This window comes from Chanodichthys erythropterus, chromosome 10 (assembly GCF_024489055.1).
Source record: "Chanodichthys erythropterus isolate Z2021 chromosome 10, ASM2448905v1, whole genome shotgun sequence".
NCBI lineage: Eukaryota > Metazoa > Chordata > Actinopteri > Cypriniformes > Xenocyprididae > Chanodichthys > Chanodichthys erythropterus.
In genome coordinates, this window is record NC_090230.1 from 40,532,038 (window position 1) to 40,544,272 (window position 12,235).

Below are 12,235 nucleotides of genomic sequence, written 5' to 3' on the forward strand. Positions count from 1 at the left end.
TGTCAAAAAAGGGTAAACTATAGCTACAGGTGTTATTTAACTAGGCAAAAAAAGCATAGAAAAACAAAAAGCTCACATGAAAAAGCATACATTGGCTACAACATAATCAGTTATTAGTATTTAATTGGTTCTGTCTTGTTTTAGCATGTGTTCATAATTTCTTTGTATGACAGCCTGGTCAAAAATTATGTCCCCACAATTTGGCATGTTTCATTGCCTTATAACTAATAAAATGGACCTAGACTATGTAATATTACAAAATCTTTAACACATTTTTAATAATTTGAAGAAAAGATGATGTCCTAGGCTGGACATTACTTTTGGCCACTACTGTGGTTTTCAAAAAAAGCAATAATTATAAGATTTAATTTAATTAGAATACATAATTTACATGAATTTAAAGGGCATTTATTTTCTTTGAGAATTTGTAGAGTTACAAAACATTCAATTGATAAATATATATTAATATTTTTTCTCAAATTTTCAACATTTATGGACAAAGACACAAAAAAAAATTAAAAATAGCAATAATATAATATAATCATATTTAATTTTATGTATTTTAATTTAACTTTAAACTTAATTTAAGTGTCATATACAAACTCAGGTAATTTACATTTATGGACAAATATATAGATAAAACAACTAAAAATAGCAATATTTATGTGTTTGAATTGCATTTAATCTGAAATCGGGGGTCTTTTAATAATTATAATAACAATACAATTTTATAGCGCCTTTCCAAAACCCAGTGCCAATTTACAAAGATATGTTAGAAGAATACAGACTAATAAACATCCATAACAAAAGATAATACACATACCAAGAGCTGAAACGTAACACACAGAGGTCGCTTTACAAAGATAGGTTAGAGGAAAACAGACAAATAACAAAAATCCATAAGAAAGTACAGTTTAAACCAAGAGCTGAAGAGTAATATTCAGAGAAAAAATGGGTTTTTATGCTGTTTTTGAAAGAAAGAAGGGAGGATGCTTGATGGATGTCTTGAGGAAAAGCATCCCACAACACTAAAAGACCTGGAAACAGTAATTTTTCCTATAGTTAGATCTATAAAAAATTATAAATGCTTATTTAATCACTCATTTGTTTCTTTTGACTACATTTATGCAGAAACTTTAACCAAAGCAGCTAGCACCGTGCCAGTTGAGCTGCAGGAATATGTTAAACTCCATCATATCTGCCTGCAAACTTTTGGCACCATACAGGACAATTTGGCCTTAGCTGTGAACTGGCATCAACATTTCACAGCATTATACAAGAACTGGAAATTTATCGCTATAACTCAGCTGCCGGTGTACTGTCAGATGCAATACATCAAGATAATAGTATGGCAGAGACCCAATTCAATCTGCCTTACACAGCATACAGAACACTTCTGAAATGTACTGTCGCCCCAAACTTCAGAAAATGTCCATGTAGAAGTTATCAAATGACTCCCTTCTTAACTATGCTTCAGGGTGATTTCTTTCACAAACGCTGATTTTTGGCCAACACACGCAAAGGCTTTACACACACGTCAGAACCCAAAGTAACATACGTCAGTACCGTCCTTGAGTGTTCATGGCCTACTGCATTCTCTGAATATTTTTGTGTTGATTTCATGTGTTTACTTGAGTGGGAAAAGGATCCATCTGAAGTTTATACCCTCCTGAACTACAGCAAGCACAAACGTAATTTCCAGCTCTGGCTTTGCTGTAACATGTCCTGCTGTTTGTTTATACGCACATCACCTGATTTAAATCTCTGCATCTCTTGTTCTGTGGCACAGTTTACCCTGGCTGTCAGCACTTTGTTATTGTTGAAATGTCTCTCTCTCTCTGCCAGACAAAGAGAAAACAACAGCACCAGGGATGGTAAAGAAGAATCCATCAGTTCCTGACAGAGCCTGTTTCCAAGAATAAACTCAACAATTGATGGCCATGTCGAGACAGGAACAGTTCTTCTTATTCTCTGTAGGTCACAAATGACTGTATATCAGCCTGTAACCTCTTTGTATACTGTCACTTGAAATGCAGAGTAAGCAGTTTTCCTGAGAGGTAAAGGTTTACATTTGCAATAAATTCTCTGCTTTATTTGTTCTCAAATCATGTCCGGTGCTTCTTTCCATGTGATTTTGTAGCGAGTTGTTTGTGCTTAAGATATTGAATTCAACCCTGCTGTACTTTATTGTAATGAGATCTTTAATTGGATTTCTAGAGGCTTTGTAGTGTGACACTTGCAGAGACTCTCATTTCTCAAAAAGTCCCCCTGGTCAAGGCACATGCAGTGAATTGTTCAGCCCTACATCACATATTCAGAGTGATCTTCGCAGGAGTCAGACTTAAATGAGAGCCCACGCTGGTGTAAACATCACCAATATTTAGAAATGTGAAGCACATCTACAGCATTTCTCAGCTTTGAATCTGGGTATTGTCATGCAGTGACATATATATATAACAGTGCCCTCCACAATTATTGGCACCCTTAGTAAATATGAGCAAAGGTGGATGTGAAAATAAATCTGCATTGTTTATCCTTTTGATCTTTCATTAAAAAAAATCACAAAATTGTAACCTTTCATTGAAGGAAAAGAATTGAAAGTGGGGGGAAACTCACATTATGAAATAAATGTTTTTCTCCAATACATGTTGGCCACAATTATTGGCACACCTAGAAATTCTTATATCTCTGAAGTATATTCATATTTACATTTTTTAGCACACCAGGGTGACTAGGAGCATGAAATTGTCCAGCCATGACTTCCTGTTCCACATATAAACATGAGGAAACACAAATGCCAAATTCCCCTAATCATTCATCACAATGAGAAAAACCAAAGAATATAGTTCTGATGTGCAGCAAAAGATTGTTGGGCTTCACAAAATAGAAAGCTGTAAGAAAATACCTAAAACATTGAAAATCCCCATTTCCACTATCAGGGCCTGTAAGAGGACGTGTGTCTGAATCGTCCTAATGCATGGTGAGGAGGATCACAGCTGGAGAACTGCAGAGATTAGTTGAGTCTTGAGTCTCAGAAAGCCAAAAAAGAATTATTAAACAGCACCTACATCACCACAAAATGTTCGGGAGGGTTTCAAGAAAAATCCTCTGCTCTCATCCAGAAACAATCTCCAGCATATTCAGTTGTCAGACAAGACTGGAACTTCAAACGGGACTGGCTTCCATGGTCAGATGAAACTAAAAAAAATAGTTTTTTTGGCAGCAAACCCACCAGATGGGTTTGGTGCACACATGGATAAAAAGTACCCCATGTCCACGGTTAAATATACTGACGGATCTTTAATGTTGTGGGCCTGTTTTTCTGCTGGAGGTCCTGGACATCTTGTTCAGATATATGGTATCATGGATTCTATCAAATACCAACAGATAAAAAATAAAAACCTAACCACTTCTGCTAGAAATCCAATAATGGGCTGTGGTTGGAACTTCCATTAGGACAATGATCCAAAACAAACATCAAATCCAACACAAAAATGGGTCACTGAGCCCAAAATGAAGCTTCTGCCATGGCCATCCCAGTCCCCTGACCTGAACACCTAAAGAAAATGAGTGGAGTGAATTGAAGAGAAGAAGCACCATCATGGAGCTGGAATCTGAAGGATCTGGAGAGATTCTGCATGAAGGAATTGTCTCTGATCTCTTGTCAGGTGTTCTCCAAACTCATCAGGCGTCATAGGTGAAGACTCAGAGCTGTTATCTTGGCAAAAGGAATATAAAATCAAAATATTGAGAAAATTGCATTTAAAGTTGTCCAAATGAAGTCCTTAGCAATGCATATCCACTCACATAAATTAATTTTTGATATATTTACAGTAGGAAATTTACAAAATATCTTCATGCAACATGATATTTACTTAATATCTTAATGATTTTTGGCATTAAAAAAAATCAATAATTTTGACCCATACAATGTACTGTTGGCTATTCCTACAAATATACCCATGCAACTTATGACCGGTTTTGTGGTCCAGGGTCACATATATGTTTGCAAACTTTTATGTTAGATGCGATTGGTCGCAATAAATCGATTTGACAGCACTAATAAAAACCCATTTGTTGCACTGCAGGACCATTAAGAGGACTGCAAAAAACGTTAAAGCGAGATTAATATAGTGAAAAAGCTATAGCACCTATACACACCTAATGTTATATATAAATGAATGTTTCTTCAAGTTTTGCCACTTTTATGTCACAGGTGTTGGTTTGTATTAAAAATTAAAAGGTTTCTACTTTTTGTTTCTATTTTCCTGGCAAATTTCATCCTTTTTTTTTTTGCTACTTTAAGTAGAACATACATTTTGTTTAACTGTTATATTAGAGCAAAACTTTCAGTCTTAAAGGCACAATATGTAATTTTTCACCACTAGAGGTTGCTTATTCTAAAGGCGTAGCTTGATGATTTCACAGAATCATGGGAGGTGTTGTCTTCACGTCTACAGCTGGTGGAAAAGAAACGCATAATATATTAAAGCGTCTTTGGCGTTTCCATGGTTTCTACAAATTAAAACCGGAAATCGAGGATATGATGTCATTTATAGGCGACGCACAGACACTCCTGTCCTGGTTAAAATTGCTTATTTTTCTGGATTAAAACATTCTTGGAAACATTTGGGGTAATGTAAGTATACATGTCAACAAAATATATTTGAATATATAACATTGTTGCAGTGGTTTTTGGATATTTTAATACTAAAATATTACATATTGTGCCTTTAAACTGAAAGCTCAAACTAAACAAAGAGTGAAATAAACAAAAAAACATAATAATAATTGGGATGAAAAAAGATTTAGATTAAATGTAATGTGTGAAGAAAAACAAATCAAGTTAGGCCCTAAATAAGCTTTCAGAATTGAATACAATATTTTATATTGCATAATTTCCAATCAAACATGATTTATTTGCATAATTTAATCAAATTATGCAAAAGAGTGTGATATTTTTTAGATAGCATAAAATACTAGAGCCTTAGCAAGACAAAATGACCACAACATAAAGTTATCAAACATTATTTTTCATGTTATGGAAATGTTCATAACTAGTAAAAATGTGATTTAGAAGATTTTATCTAAAATGTCATTATACCTATAGTTCAAAACACCTGTTTATAAGTTTACGTCGAAAATGTTCATGTTTGTCAGCCACTTATTATCAATACTGTCGCTGAAAGGCCAAGAAATATGTACTCAGTTTCCATGGTTACGCTGCCATGTGACGAATCCTTAAGAAGATGCGAGTTCAATTATCTTTTATTTGCAACACCTGGGAAAAGCAGCAATTAAACCAAATGATTTAACTAGCCACATGTCGATAGGTTATGAATATCGACATGCACATATAAAGGGGTTAGAGACAATCGCTGTCAAAGCACTTTGAACCACTCTCTGAAAGTTTATAATTTCTTTAAGAGTTTGACTTGGCAAAAGGTTTGTTACGAATGATTTAGTTTTTAATGTCTTTGATTCAAATAGCTGTTTATAATTTGTAGTGATGCTGAATGGACTCTTTTCAGAAGAGATAAAGATGGCTTCCCGTGGCTTCGCTCCTCTTTCCGGTCGTCAGGAAAACATCATGGGCCTGGGAAGAGCGGATGGCCTGCGCGCTCACAAGCCCGGCCAAAGGGTTGTGTTCGGTGTTTTGACCGAGAACGATCAGCATAATCGAGTATTTGGTCAGGTTAGTGTCAAGGATTTGCGTTCTTACTGCAAGAGCACAAGAAAGTGACGTTGTTTTGTTTATTAAGGTTTCATCCAAATATGAGCCAGCTTTTCGTGATGCATCTACTCGTGACGTCAGCACAAACAGTGCTACACTTGGTGATCATGTGATTGAGTCAGTCGTGGTGCAGTCAGCTAAACAATCAACCTCATTCTTGCTGTCTTCAGAGCTTCTCCTAGTAGATGATGCTGTCAAAGATCTTGGATCAGGTATGCTGCAAGATGACCGAGTGTGTTAATCGTGTTATGAAACGGTTTAGATGTAACCCTTAGTCTTAACATAGAATCAGTTACTTTAAAGCTGTGAATTGTTACTTGGTGTTTAAAGGATTGGTTCACTTTCAAATTAAAATTTCTTGATGATTCTCACCCCATGTCATTTTGTCGGGGGGGGGGAAATTTTTTTTTTGATAAACCTTCCAGAATTCTCAGTCGACTTCAATGGCCTCCAAATGGTTGAAGGTCAAAATTGGTTTCATTGTAGCTTCAAAGCGTTCTACACGGTCCCAGATGAGAAATGAGGGTCTTATCTAGAGAAACTCTCACTTTCTAAAACTGAAGTTAAATATGTATACATTTTAACCATAAATGCTCATCTTGAACTAGCTTTTTATTAGAATTCCAGCAGTGTAGACACTGCTAAGTGTTACTGCCCTCTACAGTGAGTAAATCAGGAAATTTTATTTGAAAGTGAACTAATCCTTTAAGTGTTCCAGTCACAACTATGACCTCTTTGTATGTCATATTTATAAGATCACAGAACCTATGGGGTGTTTCTTATTGTCCCTTCCAATGCAAATCCTTATGGATATATGGCCTAAAACTATTTCTCAAATATTTAGGGTCTTGCATGGACGCTTCTATGTGTTCACTGTCAGAGGAGGAGGCCGCGTCCTCAGAGGATGTCTTGTGTGTGTCAGAATATGCTGAGGACATCCACAGATACCTGCGTGAATGCGAAGTAGGTATATTTACTTTAATCTGGTTGTTTGCATAGCACTCTAATGCACTGCATTTCTCAGGTTAAATACAGGCCAAAGCCTGGCTATATGAGAAAGCAGCCTGACATAACCAACTGTATGAGAATCATCCTCGTCGACTGGCTGGTTGAAGTTGGCGAGGAATACAAGCTGTGCTCGGAGACACTCTGTCTGGCCGTTAATTACCTGGACCGCTTCCTTTCGTGCATGTCTGTCCTGAGAGGGAAATTGCAGCTTGTAGGAACAGCTGCTGTACTCCTGGCTGCGTAAGTGGTGATGAGCTATTATCTCTAAGTGTTACCTAATGACGTAACCGCATGGCCTGTTTCTGATTAGGAAATACGAGGAGGTGTATCCTCCGGAAGTGGACGAGTTTGTGTACATCACGGATGACACCTACACAAAGAAACAGCTGCTTCGGATGGAGCAGCACCTGCTCCGAGTGCTTGCTTTTGACATGACCGCACCTACAGTTCACCAGTTTTTGATGCAGTACACTTTGGAGGAGCAGATCTGTGCCAGGACTGTGAACCTCGCTTTGGTGAGGATGGAAGGGGGTGATTTTGTAACTTTTTCTTTTTTTCTTCCTAAATTGGGTATTGATTTCTCGCTCCCTGCTCCGTAGTATCTTTCAGAGTTGAGCCTGCTTGAAGTGGATCCCTTTGTGCAGTATCTACCTTCCAAGACTGCTGCAGCTGCATATTGTCTGGCCAACTACACTCTAAATGGGGCTCTGTGGGTGAGTCTAGCCTTCTAACTTGTTTGGTTCCGACAAGCCAATTAGGAGTCTTCATGCTTAAACCACTATAGACAGGGTTTGTAATTGTATAAATCCCTGAATTTCTCAGTGTGCAATCAAATAAAATGGGTGTCTTGTTTCTGACAGCCTGAGAACCTGTATGCCTTCACTGGTTACTCACTGGCAGTGATCAGCCCATGTCTGAAGGAGCTTCATAAGCTTCATCTAGGGGCAGCAAGTCGCCCCCAACAGGCTATCCAAGAGAAGTACAAGAGCTCAAAGTGAGTGGGCATTTGTAACATGGTTGTGCTGGTTTTTGCCATAGTCCTAATGACGAGTCCTGTCTTCCAGATATTGTGGTGCATCCCTGATTGAACCTGTGGAGTCTCTGCCTCTCCCTTGATGATTTGGTGACCACATGAATTCCTTGGCCAACAAATGAACTGCAGCGCTTAAGTCTCTTGTAAATATTGAATGAATTTGCTTTTTAAATGTGGCTTTTAAACTTTTTAAAACGTGATTTTTATCATAGGTTGCTTTTATACTATGTAATTGTGTGACTTGTTTCTCTGTAAATCCAACGTGATGTTGGTCTGAAGACTATGCTCCTATCTCTGTAAAGATTTGAGATGAGCAAATGGTTTTGTACCACTTTGTCTAGTTTTCATCCCTTAGGGTCTCTATTGGTATACCATGTGTTTACTTGTATACTGTACAATATCATGTACTCAATACTGTATTTCAATAAACGAAACAAGTTGCAGTGCTGCTTCCATGTAGTCTGTTCAGTGTATACTTAAAATGGCAGAGTCCCATAGAGGGTTAAGTTGGACCAAGTTTAAAACGCCTTCAACCCAAATTTAACTTTAGTAGTGACCTCTTCAGTTTCTGCTGTCAAGGCTCCACTTAAAAGTCCTTTAATTTTGTTCTCATATGTCTTAATTGCTCTTAACCTGAAGTGTTAATACTCTTAATCATGTAAAGACTTGTTGTAAACTTAGCATTTCTGAATTGCAAGCCCATTTGCTGACATTGTGTATAGCACTTTCTGGAGTACAGCAATGCACTTAACATACTTTCACTCAAACCATGCCACATACCCCATTTGTCAACACAACCCTCCAAAAACCCACATTAACAGACTCCTAAACTACCATAAAACATCTCAATTTTCCACATTTATCTTTCACAACCTTTTTAGTGTTTACTCTCCCTTTTGAGTGCCATGGGCCAAGCATCCTGGGAAATGGAAATCCCAGCCCAGCTTCAGTTAAATGTAAGTTTGTCTAAATTCAAAACAATGAAACGGTTCAGTTTACAAATTTCTGTGAACTTAAAGTGCTAAATGCTTGATTTGACAACTAAAGTTTGTCCTACTCGGAGCACTAGGGTGGTTCAGTGTATAGGGAATACATATTTTCTGTGTAGCTGGCACAGAACTGGTAGGTGTTCTAATAGTCTCTTTGCGTGTTTTAGGCTGATAGTAAGTTTTATGGGAGACTGAAAGGAAAAGCTGTGCCTTTTCCAGAAGGTATTGATGACTGCAGTGCATCAGAAAATCAGGCCACAGAAAGGAATTGAGGATCAAGGAGGATTGATGCAGAGATGAAACATGTCATCACAGATTGTTGTTGAAGTCAGGCATTTTGGTACATTATCCTATGCCAGTTTGGAAGATGTGATCCACACTACAACCAAAAATCAGGAAAGATGCCACTGCCTATTGGCCTCACTTCACTGACAAGCAGGGATGCTCCAAAAATGACTGAACAGGTCAAAATCGAGTTACACGTGGAAAGTGTGGGCTACACTGAAAAAGAGTCTTTGATTTGGAAAGTTATTGACAGTTATTGACATTTTCACAAACTTGCACAAATGAAATGGAATGTTAAAGCTTTTTAATTTATTTTTTTTTGAAACACTAAAGGTGATACACGGGGCAACTTTTTGAGCAATGTTGCTGAGCTGTGTTGCTTAAATGCTTTCCCATAGAGAAAAGCCAACAAATTTCAATCTAAAGTATCCAGATAGAAATTTGTTGCCCATTCTAAATAGGAAAGTGCCCAAGCAACATCGCTCAGCAAAATTGCTCAAAAAGTTGCCTTGTGTATCATCACCTTAAGACTTTTAAAATAGGGAAAATGCATTTGGATGTGTGTGAACTTTCAATTTTCCAGAAATAATTTACGCTAATAGGACTGTCAGTTATAAATAACGGCACCCTAAAAAAAGCTCAAAGCTCAGATGTAGAAACCTAATTTTGGAAAACGATTTTAGTCTTAAATATATGTAAAATACAAAGTCATTAGCTGTGATTTTATTTCCATGCAGAAAACAAATTTGGTTTTATGGTGAACGACGACCCCTAGCGCTTACTGTATGAATCACGTCTCATTTATCCGTGGTAATCAGGGTTTGTTTTTGTTTTTTTCGCGCGCGAATCCGCATTTACAGGTGGTCACAATAATAATGGTCGAGTACATATTAGGCTCATTGCATTTCAGCTGTCTGAACCACCACTGTCTGTCACTTTCATAGATTTAAATGTCACATTTATCTTATGACGTGCTTAACCCTTGTGCATCCTTATGGACATTTTTGTCCATTTCAGTTTTGTTTTTTTGTTATAAGTGTGCCTTCGTTAATGCCATCTACATGAATTTTGGCTCAGGTGTTTATTTTTATTGGAATTTTAATATTTTACCCTCATTTCCTTCAAAAAAATCAATTTTACCCTCTGTACAAAAAATACTCACACTTAGGACCTTAAGGACAAAAATGTCCACATTGAAACCCATTAAAACTGCAATTTTTTAACCCAGGGCCATTTGACTATAAAATGATACAATATTTGCAAATAGGCATTCATTCTATCGGCAAGGCTTCAAATTTTACATTTTTACCATTTTTTACTAGATTGTGCCATATTTTCAAATTTGGCTTATAAAAGAAATACTCGCTTTATTTGTGTTTTCTGCTTATGCATATTATAGTCTATGATAAAGTCAATTTGAAAAATAATGCAGCTATAATTGTGTGGGTATACTGGTAAGGATGTCAGAGTGTAGTTTGCAGGTGTTTACTGAAAATTTAATTTGTGTAATTAGTTTGAAAGAAATTATATCATACTGGCAATCAAAAATCCCACTCCATGTATGAGTCACACCCTTGGCAGGGTCATAGGGTCATGTGAAAACTATGAAAAAGGTCAAAGAAGGCTTTAAGGTTCTTCTTTTTGACCAAACACACATCTTAACCCTTGATTGCACTTTTTCACTTGTTATTGTTTTTGTACGGAGATAAAAGTTACGCTTGAATTTGAAGTAGACGTTCAGAAGCCCCTAAACACATTATTTTAGTTTTAACCACAAGAAAATACAGATTTTTTAGTCTGGTAGATTTTATACAAAGTTTGAGTTCACACAGGTGTCCTCACAGCCAAACCTATACATATGTGGTGCTTGAGGGGTTGATCATTTCATTGTTTGAAGAGACGTTACTCAGCAGAGGAAGCTCTGAAACTAGTGCTGCCCACTGACACTGAGCACATGGGTGCATTAGAAGCCGAGGATGTAAAGAAACCGATTTGTAAAGTGTTAAAATTCTGAAAATGAATGAATGTTTGGTATCTATGGATAGAACAGATGCTGGTTAAAAAATTGACATCAGTGAAAGTGGAAAAAATATTAATATATAATATTTCTATGGCAGTTTTTTGGCATGGACATTTTTGTCCATTATTGACCTAAGTGTTATTTTTTGTAAAAAATCTGACACTACATAAAAAATATAAATGCCTCAAAATTAATGTTGTTGTTCTTCATTGACCCACCCAAGAATCTAATAAGCAAAGAAAAAAATCTGCTTAGCATTTAGTTTATGAAAATTAACTACTATTTTTATTTTTTTCATAAAAAAACACCTATGGCATTATGTAAACAAACCAGCATTTAAAGGGTTAAAGTTCTTAAAATTAATGAATATTTGGTATCTATGGATAGAACAGATGCTGGTTAAAAAATTGACATCAGTGAAAGTGGAAAAAAATATTAATACATCATATTTCTATGACAGTTTTTTGGCATGGACATTTTTGTCCATTTTTAACCTAAGTGTTAGTTTTTTAAAAAAATTGACACTACATAAAAAATATAAATGCCTCAAAATTAATGTTGTTGTTCTTCATTGACCCACCCAAGAATCTAATAAGCAAAGAAAAAAAATTCTGCTTAGCATTTAGTTTATGAAAATTAACTACTATTTTTAATTTTTTCATAAAAAAACACCTATGGCATTATGTAAACAAACCAGCATTTAAAGGGTTAAAGTTCTTAAAATTAATGAATATTTGGTATCTATGGATAGAACAGATGCTGGTTAAAAAATTGACATCAGTGAAAGTGGAAAAAAATATTAATAAATCATATTTCTATGACAGTTTTTTGGCATGGACATTTTTGTCCATTTTTAACCTAAGTGTAACTTTTTTTTTTTGAATGCACAAGGGTTAACTTTACAATGCTAAAATATCTGTGGGTATGGCTCGAGACGAACATCATGTTGCACCCTGGGGTTCTTAGGTCGACCCTCTGAAAGTCACTGTATTACACAAAAACATTCGTTTTTACGCGACTTGGAGCGATGACCATGAATTGTTTTATGGTTTTCCCGTAATCTGGTCGAACCTGCTTGGTGACAAAGTGCAAGATGAAGTCATTTCATTTGAAAAAAAAAAAAAAAATAAGCTGGTTAGTAATAAGCGTACGGTCGAACAGTCCGG

At 36.2% G+C, this 12,235-nt stretch overlaps 1 protein-coding gene across 1 annotated transcript; it reads left to right on the forward strand.

Annotated features, from left to right (window-relative positions):
- Positions 1–5,357: 5,357 nt before the first annotated feature.
- Positions 5,358–8,116, forward strand: ccna1 (cyclin A1). The gene is made up of 9 exons (XM_067399198.1): positions 5,358–5,445; positions 5,532–5,695; positions 5,763–5,946; positions 6,579–6,697; positions 6,759–6,982; positions 7,053–7,257; positions 7,342–7,455; positions 7,603–7,736; positions 7,807–8,116. The coding sequence occupies exons 2-9, from the start codon at positions 5,543–5,545 to the stop codon at positions 7,856–7,858; spliced, it is 1,185 nt and encodes a 394-aa protein (XP_067255299.1). The 5' UTR covers positions 5,358–5,445; positions 5,532–5,542; the 3' UTR covers positions 7,859–8,116.
- The last annotated feature ends 4,119 nt before the right edge of the window (positions 8,117–12,235 follow it).

Excerpts from the sequence above, each read along its gene's own strand:
- ccna1 (XM_067399198.1), top strand. The coding sequence starts at position 5,543 with ATGGCTTCCCGTGGCTTCGCTCCTCTTTCCGGTCGTCAGGAAAACATC. Across the intron at positions 6,698-6,758 it reads GATACCTGCGTGAATGCGAA|GTTAAATACAGGCCAAAGCC; the intron begins GTAGGTATATTT and ends TGCATTTCTCAG. Across the intron at positions 7,737-7,806 it reads GAGAAGTACAAGAGCTCAAA|ATATTGTGGTGCATCCCTGA; the intron begins GTGAGTGGGCAT and ends CCTGTCTTCCAG.